The sequence below is a fragment of the Lutra lutra genome, chromosome 8 (genome assembly GCF_902655055.1).
Source record: "Lutra lutra chromosome 8, mLutLut1.2, whole genome shotgun sequence".
Lineage (NCBI taxonomy): Eukaryota > Metazoa > Chordata > Mammalia > Carnivora > Mustelidae > Lutra > Lutra lutra.
The window spans coordinates 56800985-56818660 of record NC_062285.1 but is presented as its reverse complement, the minus strand read 5'-3'; the positions used below and the strand labels follow the sequence as shown (position 1 = coordinate 56818660).

Here is a 17676-nt window from a genome sequence, read left to right as displayed (position 1 = left end):
GCCATATAATTCCCAAACAGAGACAATGTTTCATTTTGCTCAGGTCCTTGGCTGCAGTGGAGACCTTGTCCTGTAGAAGAGTTTTGTCAACTTTCCCCCAGGGAAATTTATCCCATTATATCAAGAGGTTAACCAGCATATCAGTTCCAGGTACGGGAACTTTCAGAGCCCACACATCCTGAATTCAGACCATGACAAACATTCTCCATTTGAAAATGTTCACATCATTTGGAAAAAGTCACCTAGTGTCTCCCTTTTTTTTCTATTCCTACAGCCATTGATACCCTGAATTTTTACTTCCCCTCAACTCCTTTCTTCTTTCCAGGTCTGATTCTTTCCTTGAAGTAGACTTTCAGCAATGAGCTGGTTACCTCCGGTGAAGGCTTAGCATGGGGACTCAGGATTATCAGAGCGCCCTCAGCTGCTAAGCACTAGCCCACATAGGCTCCTTGCTGACCCTGTCTTGGGAGATCTTGGCTAGATTGATCAGCTGAGCAGCATGATATCTCCACACCATTTAGAGCCAAGCCGGGGAGCAGCATCTGTACCTCCATCCTTCTTCCCACCCCAGGCCTCTTTGTAATCAGACTAACCCACCGCCCTGAAGAGCTGGAGTGTCCCTGCCACGTGCGGGGCCTATCGTGCGTGCCATTGCCCCTCAAAGCTTAGTGTTTGGCCGTCTTTACCTGGCATAGTTTCTCAGGGTAAGGTTGACTCAGGGGTATTTGATCTCAGGCACTTGGTGAAGATGGGAAGGCTCACCTACAGATATGCCTATTAAGGTCTCACCAAGAATCTGGCAATTGTAGATTATTTGGGGTTAAGAGTTGACTGCACTTGGCAATCATAGGCAAAACACACCTCCATCTAGAGTCTTACTGAGAATGATGAATGGAGGGGAAATGATTGGTTGGTGCTACTGTTTCCACATAAAGCTTTTGAGACCCTTGTTTTAGACAAAAAATGAAGGGTACATGCTAGTGAAGCATGTACCCTTCAAAGAACAGGAGTAAATCGGGCAGGCTTTAATTCCAGATCTGTTTGGGATACTGCCTAGGACTCCAGGGAAGATACCTACACTGATGGATTTTGAGTCCATGCATAGACAAAGGTTCACACCCCTTTTAAAAATTGAAATCCTTGAAAAAAAATTGAAATCCTTGAGCATGCTCATCCCTTTCTCTCACTAGGTCATGGACATTCCACTTCTGCCTCCTGCCAGTCCTCCTGCTTCATTATAAAAAGAAAAGAACTTATTTTTTAAAATGTTTCATATAGTTCCGAGCAGACTCAAAGAATTAAAGCCCTCAGCTAGAGATAAAAAAACAGCAAATGAAACTGAGTTGTAGATTGTTTCCATTTTTCTCCTCTAAATTTGTTTTAAAATATCAATGTAGGCCAAGCAGATCTGTAACCACCACTTTCCAGTAGAGGGAATTTAAGAATGATCTATGGGAATATCCTAACCTATCCCAGAATTTGTGGTGCAGTACACGGGAAAGACTGCTCCAAGAAACCCAGAGCCCAGACTGTCAGGATTCGATTGGCTAAAGGTAGTTCCCTTGGTGGGAACTCCGGTCAGGCCTCTCGGGTCAGACCCAGGCAGCATCCGGTATAGTCCGGTATAGCATCCAGGTATAGTCGGCATCCGGTGTTACGGGACCACATGGGAACTGCTCTGGGAGCTCTGGTAGGACAAAGTGAGTTTGGCTCTGGAAGAGCAGGAAGGCATTTAACCATCATGACTGCAGGCCTGGAGACCTGCAGGCTTCTCCCCAGCAGGGTGATACAGTCGACTCCGGATTGTTCTGATACCGATAACCCTCTCTTGGGATATCATCATTTTACCTGCCAGTCGGGGATGTGACCTGTCTGTGGAAGAAGGAGCTCTTGCCTGGAAACCAGGAGTTTCCAGGGTCTCTATTTCTGGCTCCAGAACTGCCAGTGTGACACCCAGCAGAGTCTTGTGTAGGGGGCTCAGTGTCCTCATCTGTGACTAAAATTTTTACAGTTGCTCTAAGTTTATCCTTCCAGCTGTTTTTCTAACGATGAGAGTAGAAGATGGTCCAGGAAAGAACAGACCTGAGGCCAGTTCATTCTGAGCTGTTTCTGGAGAGAAAGAATGGGGATGATAAGGAGAAGTACAAGTTCAGTTTTCAGGCCCACCCAAGTTCTCATGAAGGCATCTGGTTGTAGTTCAGAGACGGAAGGATTATTATAGTTGAAAGTGAGAGACGGAAGACTTGCTTAAGGGAGTTCTCGTAGAGCCAAAACTGTCTAGAAATTGCTTCCTTTGGTTCTTGCCTTCTTGGGAACGGCAAAGCCAGCTGTGGCGCTTACTGGATACGTTTCCTTTGTTGACGTAGTAACTCATCACGTTCTCCAGCAAATGGTTTCTTGTCAACCAGGAGCAAGAGAGCTTGTCCCTGTTGGAAATCCATGGTGAATGAGCTGAGGAGGGGGCGGCTTGTGTGGAGTGTGTGTATTTATCTGTATTCTTTTCCATAGGTACCATTAAATTTGTCTGGCTTAATTTAATGGCAACTTCTGGGAGCTGCAGAGGCTGTAAAGGGCGAGGGTAAGGTTTTTGTCATCTGTTCAGGCTCCTCTCCTTCCACTGGAACGTCCTCATTCCCCCTCTCCCTTCAGCCTCCTCCCTTTGCCAACCTGTATGTATGTTCTACCGCCTCCTCTCGATTTTCTCCTCCCCCTTGTGTTTTCTCTTCTGCCTCTCAACCTCCTTTCCTTTCAGGTCGTTTGAGTCCAAGTTGAAGTAGGCAGCTGGTGTTACCCACTCTCTCTCCCTGGGGGGCCCAATCTGTGTAATCAGTGCTAGGGGCTTTATTCTAACACTCTGGAACCTCTTTTCTTGTTTTTCTTTGTTTTGCTTTGTTTCCTTTTTTGTTTTTGTTTTTCTCTTCTGTTTCCGTGTAGGTCTCTTTAGTCAGCCTTATAGCTAATGCCCTGGGCTACTCGGAACTAGGTGCCATAAAGTCCCTTAGGACCCTAAGAGCTTTGAGACCCTTAAGAGCCTTATCACGATTTGAAGGGATGAGGGTAAGATACTAAGAGCAGCTGATCCTTCTGCATGCCGATGGAAACTGTTTACGCATGCTAGAACTGATCACACGGTGGGAAGATCATGCAGACACGATCTGTGATGCAGCTGCTGATTTGATCCTCCACTCTCTCCCCGCACCTGCCCCGTGCGAGGAGCTCGCATCAAGCTGCCTCATCACATTAATATGGGCCCCGCCCCAACAGCGTGCCATCGCAGAACATGTGAACGCTGGCTATTCTCATTTGGCCTGGCTTACCTGTAGCACTCGGGGCGGCTTTCTGGGCTGTTGACTTAATAGGGAGAATCACCAGGTGCAAAGAAGGGGAATTGTAACCCTCGGCCCCACTGAAAAGCAGAGACCGCAGGCAGGGCTAGTGCCGGGTAGGGCATCGGCCAGGTGGGGGCTGTGGCCGTGCCGTCACTGAGAATGCAGCAGAGAAGGGGACTAGAAGACATGATGGCAGGCCTGGAATTGGGAACGGAGCAGAATTTGGCATGGCCCTGGGAAAAGAAATGCTTTTCTTTCTATTCTGATTCCTCTTATTGCACCTTGTTGTTCTCAGCCCAGTCCCATAAGGACTGGCAGCCTCTGTCTGATAGCAAAGCTTTCCTCCTCACCCCCTACCCCTCTGCCCACGCTGTATAGTTCCCTATCCTGACACCGCAAATAACAATCAGGTATGGCGCCAGATGACTTCTCCGCTGGTTCTGAAATTTCCTGACACCTGCTATTCCTGCTTTGGTGACACTCCACCCAGATCCAAACAGGGCAAGGTGCTGTCACCTTGCCAACTTAGAAACACGAGGCTCCCTCTTTTGGTGCCCTTTTGCTGTCTCTGTTGGTTTAAAAAAAAAAATGTGCATGTGTGTGCATGTCGTGCGCACACACACACATGCTAAAAAGTCAATTTCCTAAAATCATGTGGGCAACTGTCTTTTATGGTAATAGTTGTCCCGTGGTAACAGAGAGGTCTGTTATACTTAACGAGACCAAGAAAACTCATTTCCATTCAGATGTTGAATACATGCAGGAGAGCAAACCGAGGATACGTTTTTAAATGTGCAAATATCAGAATGTAGGAATGAAAATTAAATGGTTACAGTGGCCCCCAGGAAGCAAGACTGAGTGGAGGAACTAGGTACCAGGACAGTGCTGCTTCATCCATTCCTCATCGGTGATCCCTGGGCACTGTTCCACAAACAACCCCCAGTTGGACAGGAAGGTGAAAACTTCACTGCGCCTCGGGAATTGTGTTCTGTTAGTTTCTTCAGACAAATGCTTTTCGCCACCAGTTGCGTCTCTGCTGTAGCACAGTCACGGTTCGGTTTACTGCATATCAGCTTTCTGCAACCCACGGGAAACCGTCTGCAGGAAAGTCAGGTCCACGGCAGCACAGACTGCTTTCAGTTAAAAAAAAAAAAAAAAAAAAAAAGCAAAACTTGGGAGTCTAAGTCTTTCTCCCAGAGATCAGAGAGATGTTGGAACAAGTGCAGGGAGGTCACTGTAAGGCACAGGCTAGACTGAGGGAGAGAGAGTATACCACGGACGACTCTGTGCTCTGGGTCATTAGACATGGGATTACCGTGCTCTCCCGTTTTCAGAAAGGGCTAGTGAAACTTTTTTCCTAACTCCTATCAGTTCTGTTTAGAGCGTTGATCACCTATGTTGGTGATTGAAACTGAGGAGTAAAAGAAGGCTGGTGGAGACAGTACTGGGCACACTGTAGCCACCTCCATAGCCCATGCTCCTCCCCACCCCTCGGGGGTGATCCCGAACCTCCTAAAGCCAGACTGGTAGTACCTGAAGAAAGCCCAAGAAAAAACGCCCAGCTGACACTTGCTCTACCTTTCTCCACCGGGAGTCTTGTTACTGCCAGTCCCTGCCCCTGGCGGAAGTTGTCCTTGGTAACCAGCCAGGGCTGGTTTGTTCATGCCAAGGTTATTTGCCTCCCCAGGACTCAGGGGCCCTTAGGGTGGCCACACCTCTTCCCTCCAGCCCCACCCCCTTTCCTCACCTTCCCTTGGGCCCACCAATTCCATTCCCCAAAACTTCTGGTTGCCAACCTGCAAGTAGCTCAGGGACCCAGAGGTCCAGAAGCGGTGATCAGAGCAGAGAGGCATAAACTTTTCCTTGAAAAAGCATGAGGAAGTGAAACCTCTACATCGAGGTTTTTTCCAACAAAAATAACGTGAGGGAAAACCAGTTTGAACCAAAAGCCAGAATTTGGAACAATGAGTATTCAGGAAGGGAAGCTCTGGTAGAGGAGTGGCCCTTGGTTTGGTCGTCTCTGGTCAGCTGACAGCACTGACCACTCCTGGCTGGGCGGAGGAGAGGGCTAAGGATCCTGTTTTGTGCGGCTGCTTCCCAGCCCCTCCCTGAAAGCGTAGCTGCTGGAAGGAAAGATTGAATCCGCCTGAGCTAACAGTCAGCTTCCCAGTGATAAACAGCATTAGGTACATACATTTTATTTCAAGGTTACTTTTCTCTGGGGCCATATGTTTTCTATTTTGTGGTTTGGATTCTTATATACACCAACACCCAGCGCTTACCCTTAGAAAAACGCTAGCTAGGAACCCTTCACAAACTGAAGACCATCAATGCAGGTGGGCTCGACTGTCACTGTGCTGCTCCAGTGGTAGGCTCAGACCTCCGTTTGGGAGGGAACATCCAGCCCTAGCCTGTCCTGGGACACTGACTTCAGTTCTTCCTCTCCTTCCTCAAACCAAACACTGGAAAATTGAAGCACTCATGCAATTATTGGCAAAGGAACACTTAATGTAGTTCTTTGCTTTTCTCTCCTCCATAGTAATCTTCATTTAAAGATTTCGCTGTGCTTTTAAATTTTTGAGGGTATATAATGCTATGAAACATGCATGCCTTTTTGTTGATTGTCAGTACATAGTTGTCCATTAAAGCCATGTTCCCTCTGCCAGATATTAAAAGCTATTTGACAGATTTTATAGCATTTAATGAACAGTAGCGTTCTAGACATTATGAGAAGACAATGCTCTAAGAATTCATATCCATTGGAATTTTTCCATCAGCCAAGTGATTGGAAGCAATCATTAAGTATAAATGTCCATTGAAAAAAAATAATTTTGTAGATTGCTAGACCCAAGCTTTGAGTAATATTTCTATACCTAGTTTTGAACAATGAATTTTATCATAACTAAAAGCAATGTAGAATAACTTGAGAGTTATTAGGGACCAATTCATGAAGTGATTGCCTGTGGAAACTTGAATTACCATTTATACTACCTATGGTGTGAGAGTTCAAGAAAGCACGGTTTTTTGCCCTTTGGTTGCTGAGAATGTCAGCCCAATGATGATTATATATGGAGCACAGTTAAACAATTTTCATTATTAGCTAGTGTCTACAGCCAGGAAGAATTATTAGTAAATTTCATGAGCTGTTTACTGTTCTATTCATAAAGCTAAGCTAAGAAGTTTTTCTTTGATTATAACTAATCAGAAGAGCATTTACATCATATAAGGACATTGGATTTTATAGGATTTTCATGTTCTACATATCAGAGAACAAGGCCCGTAAATACTTCCATGTATTGATTCTTTCAATCAGCTCTACACGTATAAAAGTAGGAAGAGGTCACTTAGTTAATTAGCTAATTATTCTTCCCTGCTATAAATATTACCCCATATTAAACTGTAACATGTAACCCTATCCAGGACAGGTTATACTGGACTAAAATAATCAGAAGAGTTCCCAGAGGAGGAACTGAACTGAGATAAAAAGAAACATTTCTAGGTTTCAGATCTTTTGGGGCCTACTTCCCCATTGCACACCTGTGATGGTCTAATAGAAGGTCATGATCTCTCCCCTAAGCTCTGCTGCAAAATGCTGTCACATGGACTTGATCTTTTGAATCTTGGTAATCTACTCTCTTATCATCGGAGAAATGATTATTCCATTTGTGGATCATCCTCCTTTTGCCTGTTCTTTTGCACATTTCATTGCTTTCTGGTGCTCCACCAAAGGGTGAGCAACTGTAGAATGAGGAGGTAAAATTCAAATCTGATCACTGGACACATTTGGTAACATCAGTCAATCAATCAATCAATCATTCTCCAAAATAACATGGAGGATTTTCCAGATTTCAGATATTCCAGCTTTCCTCCATCAAAGTAATGAACAGTTGAAGGATAGTCATTTACACCAAAGACAGAGCTATTAAATCTAGAAGAGATTTCTTGGTCTAAGAATTAAGAAATAACTACCTCTCAATCTAAAGGCCTTCATATTTGAATTGGGGAAACACAAAACTAATATTTTAATCTAAAGAATGACTCCTTCGCAGAATATCATTGCCTTTTTTATATAGGACAGAACAGCTCTTCTCAACCCCGTTTTCCTGCCAGTGACATTGCAGCGTAAGGCCAGAACAGAAGATAAGGAAAACTCGACCCCAAGTCGGGCTCAAACAGAGCCCAGAGCCGCCCCCTGGCGTTCCTCCCACAGCACAGCCCTGTGGGCCCTTTGGACGCTGTGCATATGGGCAGTGTGTGTCCTGCCTCTTCTCCGCACTGAAAAACTGACGCGGGAGCATACTTCTCACCTCCTCTAACAAGACATTAGAAAGCTGCGTTTACATCCATGGTTTTTATTTTTAACTCCATGTTAATTTTCCTAGGATATTAGAGAAAGGAAGACACAGTCTTCCCACGTTATAGGGTTACCTTTCTGGGCCTTAGCAGTCCCACTTAAGACAACAGCAAGTGAGCATCAGGGCAGAATGAACACCAGCCTCATCTTCTGTGCCGACCCCACCACCGCGCCCCCAAATGCTATTTTTGTAAGCCCTTTGAACTCCTCTACGGAAAATTGCCACCACACTAGAAGTGTTGTCTAGCTACTCTCACCTATAGTGTGAATCAAAATGGAAATTAAAAACAGCCCAGAAAATTTGATTCCTGAATTTTTCCCTTTGCTTTTTTTTTTTTTTTCCCCCATTCCCAAGCTTACCTACAGTCAGTGATTTTTAACAATATGCCGGTTTGGGGGTTTCAAGACCAGTGATATAACCCAGAACTTTCCAGAAAACGTAAGGCATTCCTATTCCTAATACATTGTGAAGAGTCGAGTCCAGCTCTGGATTGACATCAGTCAGCATTAGCCAAACGGGGATGACTTTTACATTCAGAAGCCTACAAAGTCAGGAGAGAGGGGAAAAAAAAAAAAAGGCTGAAGAAGAATAATGAACCTTGAGTGAAAAATACATCTGTTCAGATTTTATTTTATTCTGTTTGGTAGAGGGAATATAGCTTTTTTTTCTCTTGAGCCTGCAAAATATGCATGCTCAGCTATTGCCTGAAATAAGATAACTGGCCTTGCATAAAAGAGATTTTGTGTACCATTGACTGATTCCCTGCTAACCCCAAAGGGTAGTTCTCTGTGATTTTGAACAATCCTACCTTGTTTTGCAGAGAGGGGAATGTCTGTTGATAGGCAACTGGTGAGCTTGAAATCAGATTTCCCCCACGGGGGGCATGTTTTATGAGCTGGCAAGGAGGGAAACAAGACTAAATAATTTTTTCAGTCCCAGGTTGGAGCCTGGGGGGAGAAGACCTAGGTCAATTGGGGCAGGGAAATTCATGCTAGATGAAATAAATATTAAGGAATTTACTAGTATTCCTCAAAATATTCTTTAGAGATTTAGAAAATGCTGGTCCTACTTGTGGATCCATCCAGCTACTCTAATTCCAAAGGGGGCATAACGTTTTTGTAGTCAGAACAAGCCACACAGTATCATTCCCCTCCTGGAAATCAGAAGAGTATGCTTGCCCGTACTTCCAACATTCAGCAACCTCCCCTTCCAATGCAGGTGGTGGTGAATGCCTTGGTGGGCGCCATCCCCTCCATCATGAATGTGCTGCTGGTGTGTCTCATCTTCTGGCTGATTTTCAGCATCATGGGAGTTAATCTGTTTGCGGGGAAGTACCACTACTGCTTTAATGAGACCTCTGAAATCCGATTTGAAATTGAAGATGTCAACAATAAAACAGAGTGCGAAAAGCTCATGGAGGGGAACAACACAGAAATCAGGTGGAAGAATGTGAAGATCAACTTTGACAACGTCGGTGCAGGCTACCTGGCACTTCTTCAAGTGGTAAGCGTTGCCGTTTTTGCCAGTCCTGGGGAATTCCGACAGCTGGCGAAATCACTTTTGGTTCCTTCTCATTCCTATCTCCAGAATCAGGGTTATTCCCCTTATAGGCCACAGAGAACAATGTCCTTTCCCAATCCAGTTCCAGGGAGACACCTTTCCTGAGAATTCCTGAATTCTCCAAGACCTTACTCAAGGGGGGGTGGGGGGAATCTCTCCCAATGCTCAGGACAGAGTTCCGAGCTGCTCAGCAACAAATAGATTCCTGCAGCATAAGAAAGTTGCAGAGAGATCACCGTCTCTCTCCAGGGCAAAGTATGTATTTAAAGAGAACGGGGGTGGGGAGAAGAAGGTAAGTGCATAGACACCAACCACACCAACAAAATGGGAATTCTGATTTAGCAGAATAATCCTATACAACAGCCACACTAAGTTAACTAAAGAGAAGAATATGGCAGTGCTAGGATGCTGCCACTCATGTCAGCCCATCCCAGAGAAAGTTCTCAAATTAACTTGTCACAGCAAGAAAGGATTTATTTTAATTATGTAGCATACCATCATGTCTAGTTTTCTCTTCTACTCTCACCAATTTTTTGGAATGTTTGACAAGACAGTAGGATGCAATGAAAGCTCCTAGGCTTTGGAGTCAGACAGATGTAGGTTTGAGCCGTACTGCAATGTTTATTGCATATATAAGCTTGGACAAATGACTCAACTTCTCCACATCTGTTTCTTTATCTGTTAAATGTTGGTGATAATACTTTGCACTGTTGCTAAGAGGAGTCCTAATAATTTTTTAAAATTTCTTAGAACAATGCCTGGCACACAGCTGTGCTTGATTAATGGTATTTTGCTATTAGATATTTTTGTTACTAATACAACCGTGCCTGCATCATATAGTCCTTGGGAGGACTGAATGCCATAATGCAGGTGAAGCTCTCAACTTGACCTTACAGATAGTAAGCACTTACTGTTAGCTAGCACTTTTAGCTAGTAGATGGCAAAGTTGATAGAATGAGCTTTATCCTACTCCGGAGTCTTTTGTTGTTTTATCCCAGTTGGAGAAATGGGACCTGCAAGTTGAATCTGATTTGGAGCACCTCCAGGAGACCAATACACATCAATCAGCCAGTTAGACACTGTATTCACAGAATCCCCACCTTGCGCACAAGGTGCTGTGCTTGGCACTACTAGGGCCATCTGACATATAAAGAACCACCCGTGCCCTGAAAGAACTTTGAATCTGGTTGAATAAATAAAACAAATGGGACAAAAAGAAAACGGAGAACACTGAATTGCTAACCACTATTTGTTTCCAAAATCAGAGGTCTAGTAGATGGAAAGACAGTGCGGTTAGGAAGGGCTGCCTGGGACGAAGGCGGGATTGCCATTGCTGTAGGCAATCCTAGGATGGGGAAAGTTCTGGCCTTGTGGCCTTGTGGCCTTGTGTTTTTGGTTTTGTTTTTTTTTTTAACTGCAACTTAGAAATTTTCAGACCCCCATTGCTTATTTAACACCATGGTAAAAAATGACTCATGGGTGGTCGGTTACGTTCTCAGCAGCCTCAGTACATTCCTGGCACTTGTTCATAAATACAAGTTTGCCCGAGCATTGGGCAACCTTCTCAGGCCTGTTTTAAAGACCTTTTATGAGAGTATTGATCCAGCTACCATTGTCAACATGTTTCTCTGCCAAACTTTGATGTTATTTCCAGGGACTTAGACAAAGCCCCCTCAGGACCTGTGTTAACTAACACAAAATTCTAGGTCCATATGAGACCGCGCCCAAACTCAGTCCTGTGTTCGCACCCAACCTGAGCCTGGCCTCTGTGACCCCTGCCTAGACTCCCACCCCCTGCCCCCAACAGGCACAGTCTAATGACTGACTCTGTTTGCCAGGCAACCTTCAAAGGCTGGATGGACATCATGTATGCAGCTGTAGATTCCCGAAAGGTAAGGATACACCTGGCAAAACCACAACCTTGAGAGAAGGCATGGTGGCGAAAGAGCGGGTTAGGACACGTATTGCTGGTTTGATTGATTATAGCTCAGTTTCCTCTTCTCAGTCATCACGTTTTTACACCGGCTCTGGATGATCAGGCTGTTGGTTTTGACCTGGCCCCTCCCCCGGCCTCGTCATTTGCATAGTCTCCACTCTCCATTTGCATAGTCGCCGTGGGGGGGGGGGGCTGCTGCGGACCTGGGGGAGGACCCGAGCAGACAGAAAGTAGCACGCCTCCGCCCAGCTTGTGCAACAGCTCCAGGGGGCAGTTATGGCTGATGGCAATGGCATGTCAGATCGCGGCCTCATCCCACCCCCACCCTCACCACCCAGGAGCTGATTCTCTTCTTTCCTCTCTGATCCTTTTTGACAGCCCGACGAGCAGCCTAAGTATGAGGACAACATCTACATGTACATCTACTTTGTCATCTTCATCATCTTCGGCTCCTTCTTCACCCTGAACTTGTTCATTGGTGTCATCATTGATAACTTCAATCAACAAAAGAAAAAGATAGGTTTCCTCCCCTCACTGCCAGCGGCCAGAGCTCAACACAGATGAGAGACACTCCTGTCCCTATCTCTAGAAAGAAAATGCCTCTCTTTCTCTAAAATCCTTATTATCACCTCCCTGTGGCCTTGGCCCCACTATACATTAGTGCCATCAACTCTTTCGGAGGTGGGGTGGGGGGCTGGATTGCACAGTGTGTGCTTTACCACTTTTCCTAGGCCAAACTAACAATGTCCTAATACCTAATGTACTAGCAATTCTTGAGGTCTTTGCTGGGTGTGGCTTCCCACCAGGGGGAGGCAGGTCAGAGTTGGCCTAGTGATAGGGGTGAAAAGGACAGCATCAGCTGAGTAACTGTAGCAAGAAGTAGAAAGTGTCTAGACTTGTCAAGACCGATGGGAATCCCTGGGCACCACTAGCAAACTAGGATTTGAGAGACCATCCTTGGAAAGTTCACTTCCTGCCTTGTTCCAGGTGGTTAACAATTTTTCCTAAACAAACTGAAGCACTCACTCTCATCATCCATTGTAGAAGTCACATCTGTGTCAAGGACCTCCCCGTGTTGTTTTCTTACACCAGGATTTCTGAAATTTTAATATTGTTGGAAATAAATGGGCCAATAACCAGGACCTGAGAATCCTTTCGTTTTAAAATGTTCTTCTTTAGACTTCTGTCATGGAAAGCGGGTCCCCAAAAAATGTGTGAACCAGGAAGATTCAACTATCTTCAGTATCACAGCTCTCAAGTGTGCCCTTCCCTGAGGGCCCTCAGCGGGGCAGTCCATTTCCTTCATGCCTAGCCACTGGCAGACCTCAGGAATTCCAAGCTGAGGACGAAGGCTGGTGTTTCTTTGAATTAGAATAGTTGTCCTAGGTCTACCTCATTATGAGCCAACTATTAGCTTAACTGACCTCTGGAAAGGTGAGGGGGTCAGGCCCCTCTCAGCTCTTAGAGTCGAATCTTAGGTCCAAACCACAGCGCGTGAGAGCCTATTGTAATTGCTTGTTCTTTTCTTTCTTCCTTTACTTTGGAGGTCAGGACATCTTCATGACAGAAGAACAGAAGAAGTACTATAATGCCATGAAAAAGCTGGGCTCAAAGAAACCACAGAAACCCATTCCCCGCCCCCTGGTGAGTGCCGGCTGAGGGCAGAGTGAGACCCCAAATGGCAAATACACCGGTAGGATTATTGCCAAGTAAAGAAAGGGGTAAGTGACGGGCTGCCTGTGTCCTCTGATCCTCTCCCAGCCAGCCCATTCAGAGGATCTGGGGAAGACAGCAGAACAGGGACTAAGGTAGGGGATGGCTTTTATATTTGTGCTTGACCTTTCCTCTGAGACTTCCTTGGGCTGCAGCAGAGAATCAGCCTGTTATAATCACATAGGCTCTAGCGATGGAAGAAAGATGTTTTAAGAGACTGCTAAAAACTGACAAAGGAAAGTGAAAATGAAAGCTGGTCTATTTCTCCCACTCTTTCTCCCTTGAAAGCAAGGTAGGATGTGACCACTCTCTTCTCAGCTCTCTGCCCAGCAAGTAAGTCTTTGCAAGACAAGATAGTACCCTGACTATTTGTGGGAGAAGAAGAGGGTAAAACTAGGAGTGTAATGTCCTGATTTTCAGTCTTGAACTGAACCTTTTGTCAAACAGATTTGGGTACTAGGATCTTGCTTTGCCTTTTGGTTGGTGCCTGCCCTCTAACGTCAGAGGACATGCTCTGCTTCTGAAGCCACGTACCCAGCAGAGTGGGACACTACCCCCAGGCTCAAAGTTCCATCTTCTGTAACTTTCATTTAAAGTACCTTTTTATTTAAAAACAGCACAACTCTTCAAAGCTCACCTGGCAGTCTAATTTGTAGAAATAAAAGTAGAGCTACTTTGAACCAAGGGTGGGAGTCCCTACGCATTTTCCCTACTTAGTGCCACCCCCTGGGCCTGGCATACCTGCGCCCCCCCCCCACTTCTGAGGGGAAGGAAGCCCACAGGCCCCGCCGAACAGTTGGGAAGCCAGTAAGTGAAAGTGATCCTCAAAGTAAGAACCAGCTTGAGTTCCTAGGTTCTTTAAAAAAAAAAAAAAAAAAATCAGAGATCTTAAGAAAGAGAATGTTTTTGGTATTTGTTTGATATTAGAGCTTCCATTTTGTGATGGCAATGAGACTGAGAATGGAGAAGGTTAACATTTCTGAAGCTCTCTTCAGTCCTTTGCACACAAGAACCTGCATGTATTTTCTGTATTTTCTTCTGCTCTAAAATATAAAAACATCCTGTGGCAGGAGACATTCAGCAAATAGTTATATGTCTCCTACTAAGTTCCAGGCACTAGGCCCAAAGTGACCGACACAATTCAGACACTGTTGTCAAGGTTGTTTTTAATACATGGGGGATTTAGGTAATAAACGATTAAACCGCCACTATACAATGTGTAGTGTTGTGAGAAAAAAACAACCGGCGGTCCTGACAGAGAATGGGGAGCTTGGGACAGGGGATCCACTTCCGTAAAGTAGTCCGAGAAAGCCCCACTAGGAAGAGTCTACTTGGGTAGATGAGAAGGAGCCAGGAGTGCTGGCTGTAAGAGCAGGAAGCATCCGTGTGGCCAGGTGGTGACCGGCTAGAAGAAAGGGCATGAGGTGAGCCAGATTAGACTGTGTGAGGCATCTCTAAATCAGGCTAGCAACATGAACTTTGTTGCAAGCCCAATGAGAAACTGTTGAAAGGTTTTAAGTAGAAGCAAGATAGGACCCATTTATATTTTTAAATAATTACACTTGCTACTCTGGAGACTATGCTGGAGGCAGGCGAGAGAGGTGGCAGGACACCAGCTGGGAGACTCTCCCAGAAGTCCAGATAGAAGATGGTGGTGCTTGGGCTAGTGTGGGGCCAACAGAAGCAGGATGAAGTGGATGAATTCAGAAAAATCAGTCGGACCTGAAGTGTATGCGGTGGGGGGACAAGGGAGAGGAAAGTGACAAGGGTGACCCTTAAGGGTCTGGTTTGGAGACTGGGTGGATGATAGAGATGGGAGAGGAGCAGGTTGGGTGAGAGGCAGGAGAAGGACTTGTTAGGTTAGAGATGCTTATGAGTCAACAAGGAAGAGATGGTTGCTGAGAAAGCAACATAGGAATTCAGAGGAAAGAACTTGAGAAACTGAAGGACACAGACACCATGTACACAGTAGGAATAGGTGAACTCTCCTGGGGAGACAGTGTAGAGAGAAAAGAGACAAGGTCAGGGCAGACATGGCCAGCAAATGAGGCTAAACAGGGGTAATTGGCAAGGCGGGAAGCCCTCCAGAAGCGTGTGATGGCATAGATGCAAAAGAGAATAGGGGCAGCGTTAGAAAGCCTTGGGGAAGAGAATACTGGGTGTATCGGGGTCTGCCCCTGCGCCTGATACCCTGCCAGAGCAGCAGCAAAGAGCTGGCCAGGGTTGCAGAAAAGAGAGGTGATGGCAGCTTCCGTGGTCCATTTGGGGAGGCTCTCATGAATGCTCTCATGTCTTTCCTCCCCCTCCCGCCCCTAGAACAAAATCCAAGGCATCATCTTTGACTTTGTCACTCAACAAGCCTTTGATATCGTTATCATGATGCTCATCTGCCTTAACATGGTGACCATGATGGTGGAGACAGATACGCAGAGCAAGCAGATGGAAAACATTCTCTACTGGATTAACCTGGTCTTTGTCATCTTCTTCACCTGTGAGTGTGTGCTCAAAATGTTTGCCTTGAGGCACTACTACTTCACCATTGGCTGGAACATCTTTGACTTCGTGGTAGTCATCCTCTCCATTGTGGGTAAGTGGGACCAGCAGGGGAAGACGCAGGGTGCATGCCTGGCCTTGAGCACGGGACTCCTGGGTGAGCAGCCGGTTCCATGGGTGTCAAGTGCAGGCCCGGGCCTCTCATGGCAGAGGCCCACGTGCATCTCCAAGTCATCTCATGGACCCACCCAGTAGGTCACGTGGTCAGTGGGTTTCTAGTGAGGGTTTATAGTTGTCTTGGATTAGAAATTCCTGGTTAAAGGGGGAAAATGATAGAGATTTGGCTCTTGCTTTCAAGGTGTTTAAAGTTAACAGGGAAAGTTAAAAGAACCCTGACTGCAGTTGCAATGTAATGTGGAAAAAGGAATGGTAAGAGATTGTTGGGTTGGATACTAATGAAAGTAGTCTGAGAACATTCTGGTGGGGACAGCAGGGCTCGTTTACCGACGTTTTACTCTGCACCGGCATGGTTCTTCACTGGCATGATCTCATTTGGTGCTTATGACAGCCCAGGAAGCAGGCTATTTTTTAATCTTCTGTGTGTCCAAGGTCACCCAGCTGGGAGGTGGCAGAGGCAGAACTCGGGTTGGATCTTAACAGCAACTGTGTAACATTTTGCTTCAACCTAGAGGCATGGGAGGGTTGATGCTCTGGCAGGCAGACAAAATGCTGGCCTATTGATTGGCCTCCCAAAACTTATTTCCTGGCCTTCCTAAAAGGCATCTCAATGGTAAAACACTGGCTCGGTTCTGGTAGGTTTAACTGACGTAGGCTGGCAGAGGAAGAGTGCCCGAGGCCCGAGGGAACCAGCCCCAGAGCTGGTGGCCAGGCTGGCTGAGCAAGGTGGTGACCAGGGTCGACTGAAAACAGCTGGCTCTCCCCTTGGCCTGTGCTAGTTTCTGGTTTTCTTGTTCTGTCTGCTGGAGCAGCACATCCAAAAGTGTGTTGATACATGGAGCACTATTCTCATACATCTCCCCCCAAGAAAAGAACTCCATGATGAAATTACTCTGGGCAGCACTATACATGGAATCTCCCTTTGGAGACTCCCAGGGCACAGTGGCCTATAGAAGGGTCTTGGAAATCCTACAGTAAAGAATGGTTGAATACACCATCCTACCTTTATTTTGACCACAGCACCCTTTTTTCAAATAATACTAATGGTATCTCATGTTTTAATGAAACATGCTATGTGCTGGTCTCCGTTCTAAGTGCTTTGCTAGTTATAATTCCTATAGTCCTCACAACAACCTTCTAAGTATAAGAAACTGAGGCACAGAGCAGTGACCAAGACATGAGGCTGGTGAGCGAGTAAGCGAGGGTTCAAGTCCAGCCCTGGCCTCAAATCCACACTCCTGAGCTCCCACAAAACACACTTTGGACAGTGTTGCCCTGTCCACTGTTCTTCAGTGTTTCCTGCCCACCCGTCATTGAGAAGGAAAACCCACAAACCAAACCATGTCCCCTATTCTCAGATGGTACTGAAAAACAAAGGGAAGAATAATTTTACTTTTGGTGATTAGGATTTTTATCAAATAGCATTCATTTGTTCAGAAACAAAAGTATAGAAGTCATCCTTTTAAATTAAGGGAAGTTAGGGTAACTAGCCCTGGGACCTCCTAGAGGACCCCTTAAATGGTGTTCCTGCTCCCTGGAATGCTGTCTCCCCATCTTTCTCCCCTTTTCTCTGGGGACAAGCACCCGTTCATCAGACAGAACCTTACTCTAGCACCTTCTCCCTGAAGCCTTACATGCCTACCAGAATGCAGTAGTCCAGATACGACCTGACTTCTTACGGTCACTGGTTATGACTTACTTGAGCTGCAAAAAGAAGAGAGCTGAGAATTCATCTTGGGTGCTGGCTGAGGTAGACGTTTTCTTGAAAGCTCAATTACTCCATGCAATTCTAACTCTAGAAGATGCTCCAAGAAGCTGTCCGGCCTCCTCTCTGAACTTACTGAGTCTTGTCCCTTGCTGAAGTTAAGATTTTTGTCCTGTGTTGAAAAAGAATCACGCATAAAGAGTCTGATTAATCACAAAGGCACCTTTATGAAGGAATGCATGGGGGAGTGGAAGTCCAAAGTGGCGTCCGTTACTCTGATATGTCTCCAGTTAGACACCTGTTTGAGGCTCAGAGGAGGAGGGAAACAAACAAACAGAAAACAAAAGATGTTTATCCTAGCTTCAGAAGCTCGGTGGGGCACCTGGGTGGCTCAGTCGGCTAAGCATC

The 17676-nt window shown here is 45.8% G+C and overlaps 1 protein-coding gene across 6 annotated transcripts in view; it reads left to right on the top strand.

Annotated features, from left to right (window-relative positions):
* SCN8A (sodium voltage-gated channel alpha subunit 8) overlaps positions 1 to 17676 on the top strand; it is a 178765-nt gene that overhangs the window by 152969 nt on the left and 8120 nt on the right. For 4 of the 6 annotated variants that reach the window (XM_047741659.1, XM_047741658.1, XM_047741657.1 and 1 more), the window contains exons 21-26: positions 2935 to 3057; positions 8903 to 9187; positions 11083 to 11136; positions 11559 to 11696; positions 12720 to 12824; positions 15210 to 15480. In XM_047741659.1, the coding sequence (XP_047597615.1) occupies positions 2935 to 3057; positions 8903 to 9187; positions 11083 to 11136; positions 11559 to 11696; positions 12720 to 12824; positions 15210 to 15480 (976 nt within the window). The remainder of the gene's footprint in view (positions 1 to 2934; positions 3058 to 8902; positions 9188 to 11082; positions 11137 to 11558; positions 11697 to 12719; positions 12825 to 15209; positions 15481 to 17676) is intronic. The other 2 variants (XM_047741661.1, XM_047741662.1) reach the window with 1 other exon arrangement.